The 12118-nt window shown below is 44.2% G+C and overlaps 1 protein-coding gene across 2 annotated transcripts in view; it reads right to left on the bottom strand.

Annotated features, from left to right (window-relative positions):
- The window catches only part of LOC118228103 (unconventional myosin-Ie-like), a 52503-nt gene extending 40385 nt beyond the window's left edge, over window positions 1-12118 (bottom strand). For both annotated transcript variants that reach the window (XM_035419384.1, XM_035419386.1), the window contains exon 1: window positions 11777-12118. In XM_035419384.1, the coding sequence (XP_035275275.1) occupies window positions 11777-11779 (3 nt within the window). In that variant the 5' untranslated portion in view covers window positions 11780-12118. The remainder of the gene's footprint in view (window positions 1-11776) is intronic.

Genomic DNA, 12118 nt, shown 5'->3' with positions numbered 1-12118 from the left:
TAAATGACAGACCGTAGGAAAGAGGCTCCCATTCATGAGCACGACTTCCTGAGCACCGGCCACCATTCATTCATCTGGAGTCAGGTTTCGGTCCCACACCTCAGCAGGAAGTGAGCACATACACACACTTATTTTGGAAGAAGGCCTGGATTATATCAACATTAGCCCTCAACTTTGACTCGCGATTTAATGTTAGTTTTTTTTTTTTTTTTTTGCCAAAATGAATGAACAGAATCTTTCAGCATTTAAAAAACTTAACAGAACGATCTACATTTTAAGTCAGTCTGGATAACAGGTTCTGCTTAATAAAAGTCATTTAATGTAATGCAACCACAGGTTTTGCATTGAAAAAAGAACTATGAGTCAAAGTGAAAGATAAATGTTGATAGAGTCTAGGCCAAGGACTTCAACTTATGTGTCTCAGACTCCAAACTCCAGTGAGCTCAACTCTGACTCAACTGTTAGAATCGCTCCTGCTTTCCTAGCATATTTTCTTTCCCTGTTTTGTTAAGGGTGGTTTGTGACCATATTCCCAACCATTCCATAGTACTTCCTTGCTATGAATGTCTTGCTTAAATCTGTCCCACCTGCACAACTCCCACCTGTACAAAAAACCATTGCTAGCCTATGACAACTGTTGTTCTTCCACTGACAACAATGAAGTTACAATACAAATTAATTAGCATAGGAAAAGATGAATAGCATAGTTATCCAATTACAATTTCCCTTTATTTTTTTCCCTGTTTATTTTGTATACTGTTTATTCTTTTGATCCTTTCCTAAACATTCCCTTTTCTTTATGTCAAAGAAAAAAAAAAGAATGCATTTTCTTGTACCTGGATGGCAGCAGCATGCTCCGAAACTTAGTCAACTGTATTTGAACAAAGACGCTAGCCACAGAACATCAACCAATCTGCTGGGTTTAATTTGCACAGAATATATTACCACATCTAATAATGTTTTCATAGGATACAAATGATAGCCTAAGTCATTTCAGTGGCTGAACCTTAAAGCTAAATCATCTATTGGCTCAACTGGAAAGTTTGACAGAGACGCCTCAAACCTATCAAAGAATCAAACTGTTCGTTGAAACCTTTGAGGGGGATAGGCTTTGGATTTGCTATACTTGGGCAGTGTGGGAAAAACATAGCGCACAGACATTAATGCGTGGTGAGTTTTCGCTGTTTTCAAAAGAGTCATGATGGAAGCAGCCCCTGACGGCAGCTAATGGTAACGTGAGCGGTCTCAGATGGCGAGACAACCGGTAGAATGCTCTCGGGCACACCGGCCTCTCCTCATTACTATGTGAGCTGCTAACTTAATGAGGCCTTCCAGGGAGAAAGTCCACGACCATGAAAAGCGCTGGCTAGTTAAGAGGCTGCGGGTTAGGTTTCAGTCCAGGAGTCTGTTCTAGGAGGGAGATAATTGGGCATTAAGTGACATGCATAAAAAGGGCCACCCAAGACTGGACATTTTGTTTTCTGCATGTAAATGAGTAAAAGGAAAGTCAAGCCCTCAGCTGCCAAAGAATGTAAATGAAGTGTTCCTTGTAGACACTCTGATGTCCCACATTTTTAGTGTACACTAACAGCGTTGTACAGGACACCGGCAAACAGTTGGACTATAGGTACAGAATGCAATAAGTCACCAAAGGAAAAGCATACTTTTAAATGGTGCACTGTAAGCCAAAGACATGTTTACTGCTTTCAACATGTGTTTTATTGCTCACACTGGACAACACTAAAGAGACAGACTCAGGTTCATAGACAGTACATAGAGCCTGAGTCGGGAAACGACAGTGCGATTAAAATCAACGTGAATACAATGAAGGGATGCCATTGGACTGGCGTAAAATGTGTGCAGATACAAATGTAAGGTTCAAATAAAAACATTCAAATTTAAATTCAAATACCTTTATAGTCCATAAAGAGAAACAAGGAAATGTGTCTAGCTTGATAGCTCAAGTAAAAAAGAATGCACTGTAGTTTACATTATAATCAGAATAATAAAAGGAAAAAGGTTACATGTCATGCAAATGGGCTATAAACTGCCAATAAAAGCTTCCTTGTACATTTATTAAGGAACACTCTTCAGTTATCACTGAATTGAGGATCAATTTTTTCCCTGGTTGATGTGGAAAAGAAACACAGACATGAGGGGTGACATAGCTCAGGAGGTAAGACCGATTGTCTGGCAGTCGGAGGGTTGCCGGTTCAAACCCTGGGCGTGTCAAAGTGTCCTTGAGCAAGACACCTAACCCCTAACTGCTCTGGCGAATGAGAGGCATCAATTGTAAAGCGCTTTGGATAAAAGCGCTATATAAATGCAGTCCATTTACCATTTACCATAAATGGCTAAAGGAACACTGGCATCTTTCAGATATGAAGAGGCACCCAGGAGCGATGCCAGTGTATTTTATCAATCTCATTTTTTTAAGGAGAGTGAGCGTGCCCTCCTTTCAGATTTATTACTTTATTTAGACAGGTAGAATGCAGAGAGGGTAACAGACAGGGAAGGGACCACAGCTGAGAAAGCGTCATGGTGGGGGGCTTGCAGATGGCCTGAGAGTCGGCCGCTCTACAGAATGCACCACACGCCTGGCCATGGATGTGACTGCATTCTGAGGGCCTCAGTCAGTGATTAACAGTGGGCGTGACCAGCGAGACAGCCTCCACCTCAGTCCAGTACACTGCAGACCTGGCCTGCACTTGCTTTTTCACACCACCACATCTACAGGGGTCCACACTGCTTTTCACTGCTGCCTTAGACAAAGCCAGACAAAGCTGCTGCACAGAGTACCTGCTGTAAGTGAGAGACAGACATACAAACTATCCATAAGAAGTCCCAACTAAACAAGCTTTATAAATGAGCATAAACTTACAACTGATTTAAACAGATGCTGACACCCAACAAAAACAAGCAGAAAAGGAAAGCTAATCAGCCAAGCACACTTTGGTAAGAAAAACAAACATAATCAGGATGTCAGCCTTTAATGCAGGCGAGGCAATAGAGCATGTGAGAAATGTTCTCAAAATGACAGCAAGAAAAGCACTTCAAAACCCTCACTCGCCTGTCAGAGCCTTACTCACTGCCTGCGGGAAACTGTTCTGGCAGGACACCAGGAACGCCATAACTCACGTCCGAGTTCCCGGTAATGCTGACACCCTTTTCTGAAAGAATTCCTCATCTCCGCATCAGATAAACGAGCTGGCATTCGCCAAGGAGCGCTGGAAAGAATCTTTGAACCCCTGAACTCTCTTCTTCCTCGTGGAGGTGCTCCAGCAATTAAAAGACTGGATACAAACTAACAGACATCTGGAGACTCTCACTAGTGACTGCAGATGTGTGGAGGAAGTGCAGGTGAGCGACAGTATCGTCTCTTCAGACTCCAGATTAAGGGCTCCACATCTTGTAGTTTGTAGGCTACAGGCAAAAACAAATATTTACATTCCAAAAAAAGGGGTTTATACAGCAAAATGAGTTTTAGCTGGGGTCAAGCTACACAGGTTTGTCTGAGCAGGACGTGCAAGCGAACGGAAAGCTCCTCGAACTCCCCAGCTATTCCCACCTGTCCCGGCTCATTAGGCAGATTGACGGCGAAACATCACTTTTCACACTTTACGACGCGTGACCGAAGGGGCTTTGTCGCCCCGCACAAAAGCGGGCCGGACGCCGCGCCGCGGCTAATCGCCATTACTTCGCCGTGCCCTCTGCTCGGCCACTCTCCGCCCAGCAGGAAGTGGGCTCCCCGCGGAGCGGAGCGGAGCGGTGAATGCCCAGGGGACGCGGCGGCACAGAAAGGGACATGTGGCGATTTCCCAGCGAGATACCGCTATGCGGCCGCGGCGTTCCGTGGGCCGTCTGTTATGTTAGCCCGACATGTTTAGCTACGCGCCATCCTCCACATTGACGTCTTAGTTCGGAATCAGCTAAAGAAAACACAGCAAGATTTGCTTGTGTTATGGTTAGCTTATCTGTTAAATCTAATTTCAATAAATAATTTTAAAAAATATACACTAGTATGTACAAGTGTCCGCCAGTTACTTGAACCGGTCTTCGTGCTAACAATCTTCGTCATCATGAAGATTGTTTCCAAAAAGGACAATGCTGTTCATCATAGTCATAACCCAGCTGGGATCCATGTACATTACTGTACATAAACATAGATGTGATGGTATAGCCATGAACTACAGTACATATTCCACATCACTGATGTGTATTTCTTTCAGATTGTAGGCCAGACCAAATTAATCAAATTAGTATAATCAATCCATTTTTCAGACAGTCATTTTTCAGACTGAGCCCTTTCAATGCCTGGGGCTTTAGATTTAGGCCCATGGGGTACTGTGGTCATTGAAAATGAGATGAAAAGAGAATGGGATGCATGCCGACACTGGGCATGACCTCACCCATCTGCTTTGATATGCATTAAAACACACTACCATGCAAATTGCAGGCAAATCAGCTTTAGACATGAACTCTTTCACTCACAGAACTGAGAACAGGTGTGAAAGCAAGCCTTTTCCCAGCAGTCTCTCTTTCTCTCCAGAAAGAAAAACTGGTCAGAAAAAGCTAGCAAACAGAACATCTTGCAAAGCATTAAATTCCCGTGATTAGAAATGGTCGGGCATGGAAATCCATGTGGAATCCAGGGCACTGCAATAGACGAATGTCAGGCAAGTGAAAACACAGGCCTTGCCATTTTATTCCCCATAAGACAAAAATGCTTGAGAGGAAAAATTAGAGGACCGCTCTGTAACAAGTCTCACTCAAGGCTAAATAATATGTTCAGATTCTTATTATTATTAATAATAATAATAAATGCTTATGCTGAGAACTAGAGGAGATGAAATAACACATAGAACAAAGACAAGTACTAAAACAAGAACAGCCATGCACATTAAGACGATAAAATAAAAATAACAAATGTAATGTGCTGGCACCTGTCTCCACCTGCTCTATACACCTCAAAGCGGACAGAGCCATGGCGCTCGGCTCAATCCGCTTTACGTACATCTCTGTGCTGGCACTTGGCTCTAGGAGAAGGCCCTACTCCATAGAGGGAAAGGATCACCAGGGGCAACCTTCCTTCCAGGATGGAGCCATAGCAACAGCAGTCCTGGCCCTGCAGCCACTCAGGGCAGACAAGGCCGACATTTCAAAAGCAACCAGAAAAGAGGCATCAGCGATGCTACCAAGCTACAGAAAAACTGAAAGCGCTCAATAATATATGGCTTTTAAATGGTACAGAGGAAGCTCCTGAAGTAGTTTATAGCCTACCTTCATGAGCTATTGCACTGGTTCTGCAGAAAGTAAACAAAACTGCATTTGCAGTCAGTCGATCCCCCTGACCCTGAGCAGGATGAGGCAGATGCCCAGGCCCTTGCTCCAGTACGGGCCCCCGGCTTTGACCGGGGTGTCGCTGACCTTGCGGCAGTTTCGGTGCGCAGAGCCAGCTCAGGGTGAAAACAAACACAGCCTCCGAGCGCGGACACCGGGGCTTCACATCTGTAATGAGTAACCGAGCTGCCGCTTGGCCGGCAGCCCCGATCACTTATTTATCCGTCCAGGCAGCTCCGCAGCTGGAGAAGCCCCCCCCCCCCCAGCGCTCAGCTACTAGGTGCTGGAAGGCAGTCACATGCTGGGTGGGGTGGAGGGGGGTTAAGGGGGGCTGTTGGTATGCACATCTGTGACCTTCAGCAAACAGCCCTGCGTCCACCTGGTCCCTCTACACGGGCAGCGCAAAACCGGATCTAGTACAGCTAACAGGGAAAGAGGTCAGGACGCTAATGGTCCTTCCACTGTTTGATTTAGCATTTGGGAAAAGAGTAAACCGTTTGTTATGACACGCTCTCGCTACATCTGTGAGTCCCCAGCCCAAATAATGTCACGGCGCCAAGAGCGCGAAAGCCGCACGCAGCGCTCGCTGGTATTCCTGCGCTATGCTGAGTCCGCAACATCGGCGGTAGCGCGGGCGCTAACCACGAGCGCTAACGCACGAGCGCTGCCAAACAGGGCGACAGCCCTGCTTTTATTAAATCGCTAAAAGATGGATCGTATTAACAGCCAAGATCTTTCAGGGTCAAACAAACAGTAGAGATTTACGTCAATGTTTTATTATGTTATTTTTATGGGCATGTTTTCAGGGCGTCGGCCGTGTCTATCAAGAAAAGGCAATATGCGTTGCCCATTTCTTAAAGACAAATCAATCAACGTCCTGAACGATGATTATTTTCAGATTAAAACGGGTGCCTGTGATGTGTATGCGGATGTGTATGTCTTTGCCTCGAAGCCTATCTCCACCTTATTCTGCTCAGACAGCCCTCGTGATCAAAGGAATGGCCTCGTTTCCACAGACTCTATTTGAGGGAAAACATTAACGTAGAACAGCCTTTTCTCCCTGACAGAAAAGCCTTAGGCCTCAGAGCTTTGCTAATGGATTCGCACAGGCCATCTCACAAATGAACCAATGGGACCAAGAGCTACAACGAGGGTTCAGGTGCAGAGCTCTTCCACCCCGTGAGAGGGGAAAGGGGTCAGAGAGAGTCTGAGGGCGAGAGGTGACATCATGGCCGTTGCTGAGAGGAAGCCACGCCCCTGTGCACTTTGCCTCCCAGGGAACAGCTGGACCCAGCCTGCCAGTTTATGCCTCAGCAGTCTTTTGATAAGTAAACTGTAATGCTAGCAAACACAAAAAGCACACACACCTCCAAACTCATGTTAAAGATAGAAAACAGTCCACCTATTAGGCAGCTGTGAACAGATATTTTTGGCAAGATGAAGGAAAACCTGCTGCTGTCATCCATACCAGAGGACTGCTAATTGGACACAAAACAAGGGAGGATTTAGAGGTGAAGACCTTATAATAAAGGGGCACAGGGTCAAGACTGTTGTAATGCAAAGAATGTGCAAAGCAAGCTGGTATTAATTTAACTTGGCAGGGCGCGAAACGACGACACAGTGCACAGCATGAAAAGCAAGAAGGGTCAAGGCCAAGTCTTTACATTCTTTACCAAATGATTTTGAATACTTTCAGAAAATATTTATAGAAATCTGTTCTGTTTAACGTGTTTCTTTGACACTTCTTTTTTTGTCTGGACAAAACCAGAGGATAATCAGAAAACCAGCTGCGGCAGATGTCGAGAGCAACTGGAACCAGCCTCAGACTGCCCTGAGTTAACTCGGAACAACACCTTCCAGGAAGCAGAACGAAGAGCCGCTAGCCACACAGAACAGGAACTTTATTGACCCGCCGTCGGTCCCAGAGCGCAGCACAGAAGCCGGAATCTCTGCTGAGGCTCACAGGGAGTCTTACTGTATGCGCGTAGCGCGGGTTTCATGGGGAAAAACAAGCCCTGGCTACGTAAGGCCCGTCAGTGGGGGGCGTGCGGGGTTTACTGGTTAGCAGCGCCCCGCGGCCTAATGGGTTCCCCAGCCCTACGGAAGCGCTCGCCATGTCCGCTCGAAAGGGAACCCGCATTCCTACGCAGGCTCCCCTCCCCTGCATGCTGAGGAAAATGAATTGCAGGCTCTTAATTAGGGAGGGGGGGGGGGGGGGCATGTTACTATGCTTGCACCTCCCTAAAGGAGCTGGTAATGCAGAACATATGCTGTCACACTGACCTACTATTCAGCATCTGGCGAAAAGGGAGCCCGTGACTGATGCTACCGTCTGGCGCTCCAGACGGACGGAGACGGAGCCTTCCTTTGCACAAAACCCAAATATTGGAGTACCCTGCACGGTCGTAACACGCCCCCGAAACCCTTCAGAATCCGGGAAGTCCGTACTGGTATCGTGATGATTCATCCCATTAATTGTTTTTCCTTAACATTTCCAGGACACCACAGTGCTATGTAATGCAGCAGAAATGGTGAAAAGCCGTTTTTGTTGCAGTTTGTTTGGATCGTCTGGCCTCTATATATGGCTCTTACTGAATGAAGTACCAAGAACCACAAAAAAAGAAGTTCTTTGCACACTAATGTTCCTGAGGTACTTATGTCCAAATATGTCTGCTTCTCAAATGTTGTGCTCAAACTTTTACTTACTACATGACATGACAAATTCAACATATCAACAAAAAAAAATGTAATCACACGCAAGGAGAAAGTTATACAGCAGATAACAGACTGCCACTGCACACTCTCCTATATATTTATAATATATCCTAATATTTGTTATTTTCAAGGGCAGAAGGATAATCAGATCATAGCTTTAAACAATTATACAATCTTTGTTTAATTGATGACTTTGGGATGAAGAAATTGGTTTGGATGATTATCATTTTCAAAACAAACAACAAAAATCAACCCTCTTCCTCTAGTTCATTTAAAACTAAAATAAGGACTGAATTTTCAGATCACCCACCTAAAACTGTGGTCAAAGCAACAGAAATATCACCCTCTTCAACCACATTCCAAGTACTAGACTTGATGTTATTACCAGGAAGGACAGCCTACTAGGGGTAGGCTCAACAGGCAACGTGCTAAGCAACATTTTAAAGAGGTGCTGATAAATGATGAACTCTAGACCCGTTTGAAATATATTCCACAGACTCTAACAATAGACTTCATTGCCCAACGGCACTGTGGTTCTCAAAAACTGTTGAGTGAACTAACCTCAGGATTCATACCTAGACCTGACTGAACATCAATAACCACACAAGAGAAAAAAAATCTCTGCAATTGAGAAGGACAAGAAAGCCTCATTTATCACTGTCAACGAACAGGGAAGAGAGTAGTCGACACAGGGAACCGGCACGCCTTCACTGACGTTTTTATTGTGCTTGTTGATCACAGTCATCTCACCAATCGCTGACAAATAAAACACTGGTCTATAAAAAACAGCGGGAGTATTTCCAAATCGTCAGCACCTTTTCCCGCTCATGGTCTCACCTCACGATATCTTATCTGAAACAGGGCGTGAGCAGCATGGCGGATTTGGCAATACTGACGCGCTCTACGCCGGCTGTGACAAGTGGACCGCCTAAACTCCATATCACCCCCACCCGCCGCAAGCAGCCAGGAGCGGCACGATGCTTCGCTTTATCAAACTGTCTGAAATGTCAAGATGAGTCTGTGCCTGTGCGGCATTACGTAAAATAGCTTTTGCACACTTCACTGGTGGCAAACCAGTTCTGCGGGCTGCATGTTTCCACCCATTAGGTGGCTTCTGCACAGCAGGGGTGAGATCGCAGCGTAACAGGATTTACCCGTTCCGCCACGAAGAGGGAATGTGAGAAATGCAGAGACACTGAGGAAGCTACAGTACAAAAAAAACAGCATAAAAAGTATTGCTGTTAATGATTAACAAGCAAATCAGACACACGCACTCCAGAGGAGGCAGATGCGGTTTACTAACAAAACAGTGGCGTATCAAAGTAAAAATTGAGAGAATCACAGTAAGTGTCACTCCCCAAGATCAAAAAATGTCTTTTTCAATTACCTGCGAGATGTGACATTCTATACTCTACCTGATAACCACAAGAGGACTCACCCTCAGTGACAAAGGCCTCTGTCATTGTCTCAGAGCACAAAGGGTGAGGCCTAAGCAGGGGACATGACTTTCCCCAAAGCCATTTGCCAGGTGATATAAGGCACATCCACGAGTTTCTGTAATGTGAGGAACCTGCCATCCACCCTAGCGAAAGCACGCATACACATACGCACGCACACATCTCGGCTCCTGTCCTACAGCCGCCTGGTTTTATTCAAAGCAAGGGCGTGCCCGTCTTTCACAAATAGCAAGTGACCATCCGTGACATTATCCGCCCGTCCACGAACACCTTTCCTTCCATTCCTCCCTTCTTCCTCCAACGCTTTTCCACTCGCTCCCCACCGCATTTAAATAATTCATGCCGCTCAGATATACGCTGACCCTGACTGTGGGACGAGGGTCATCTGAAATCAGAGACGTTGCGTCACTCAGTAAATCCATTACTTGTAGTCTGCCAGCTCTGGCGTGACAAACTTGTAAACACACTCTGACAGCGTGACAATGCCACACTGCACTGGGATCTCAAGTGCTCTTTCAATCAAATGTGATTTGAAGGTAATATTTCCTTCATTTAAAAAAATATATTTTAAGCCTTACACTCTAATCAGTCACTTGAATGAAGTAGGCTACAGTAGCTATTGGTAGTTACTTGCCCTGTGCGGAAAATCCCATTCAATCTAATATACACAGAGACCGATCAAACACAACCAAGCCTGAGTTGTGCGTGAGTATTGCTCAGACAATGCTGAGTTTCTACTGTCTTTGACTATCACTTTCAGACGCCTTTGATTGGATGGGAACCATTCTCAAGATATTTACTGGTAAGCAATTTGTACACCACGAGGGGCATGTCTGTATAACCAAAGTCAGCTAATTAAAAACATATCCAAAGCCAAACTGTATTTTAGTTGGTGCAGGTGATGCCCTTACAATGACTCTATTGAATACAGGCTACTACAAGTCATGGATCAGTTTAAATATGATACTGAACATTAAGGACAGCAAGAGTATCTGACAGTGTATTATTGTTACACCTATTCATCCATACATCACTGGATTCCCCCCATCTATTATAATAACAGAGTCACATTTGGTGATCCAAAGGCCTAGCTACCAGCAAATGGTCACAAATCCAATCTATAAATATAATGACAAAAAGTTTTGAAAAACAATTTTATATTACAGAATGTGTCACACTTAGAGCTACAACTTTTGTAGCCAATAACTGATATTCATTCAAAAAATAAGTTTCAATGTTTCCTTCTTAAAGAAACATTTCATCTAATAAAGACATGAAAGATGCATTGAAAATAAAAAGACATAATCCATTTTAAACGACGTTATATGAACAATAATACATTGTGTACTTTAACTAACCAACCCGTCTCAACACACCCAAGATAACTCGTCAGTTACATCTCTGGATAAACTCACCCGACAAGTTGCACAGAAATGTTTCCATTATCATTAATCTAGTCAAAAGGCCTACTCAGAAACAAACTTTGCAACCTGTGACCCAAAAAACACTAAACACGAACCAAACGCCAGGTGACACTCTCGTTTGAGAATCTATAGTAGGCTACTGTACTGTTTCATTTACGCAAGATATTTTATCAATGTTTTATTTCCTTGATGTGAATTATTTAATTGTGCGTAATAGTCTACAATGAAACCCCAGATCTCATTTTACGATATACACAGCATTAGATCGTAAACATGTTATGTCCCTCGTAACTGCCGGTTGAACTTGAAGCTGTAGTCTTAAGACAGTTTACTATCGTAGGTACTGTAGGCTACAGCTGCAAAGCGACTATCAATATGAGCAGCTGACAAGGGTCTGAATCTACTGTAGATAACACTGCATCGTTGGGGAAATTGGATTTTTTAACATGGTTTTACCACCGTGTCCAGCATTTCCTCCGTGGGAAAAAAATCAAATAACCACTTGGCCGTGAAAGACAGCGTAGGCCACTCAGGTTTTCAGGTTCAGTATTTCTTTGTTCATAAATGGTTTCCTTACATATCATGAACAACTTCATTTGCATCACAGCAATTTCAGATATATTTTTGAACCAGCTCTGTTGGTTGCATACAAATATAGTCTATCTTTGAAAAAAAGAAAATCAGTGAGTTTTCAGTCGTTCTTATCATTCAATATACTTGCGTTTTTTCCATCTATTTTTTCCCATTACGAAACCACTGAAAAGCGGCGTGTATTGTGGCTGCCGGCTTAGCAGCTTTCTACTGACCTGGAGAACAAGATTCGATAAATAATTCACTCACCATAATTTCCTTTACTTCTAGAGCGACTATGTTCTTAAGGATTATTCCGTATTATGGAGTTGTCTTGACAAGTTAATCTTCTTAAAGGTATTGCTTCCGACGTATTTTCGACAAGGCAACTCTTAAACAATTTTAGATTATAGAAGTCCGATGTAGGCTACATTCGAATCCCAGTAGTTCTCCAAATCGGGACGATCGGAGTCTCCTCAGCACCAAACGTTCTCCCTCCCCATAGTTACAGTTCAACTGCAGCGATCATCTATACGCGCACAGACACAGCAGACTGTACCATCGGACGAGAAAGTTTTAACTGGCGGCCGATAGTCAGAGGAGTACACCAGG

Source organism: Anguilla anguilla, chromosome 5, assembly GCF_013347855.1.
Source record: "Anguilla anguilla isolate fAngAng1 chromosome 5, fAngAng1.pri, whole genome shotgun sequence".
Lineage (NCBI taxonomy): Eukaryota > Metazoa > Chordata > Actinopteri > Anguilliformes > Anguillidae > Anguilla > Anguilla anguilla.
Note: the sequence above shows the minus strand (reverse complement) of the source record. Positions and strands in the feature narration are given on the sequence as shown.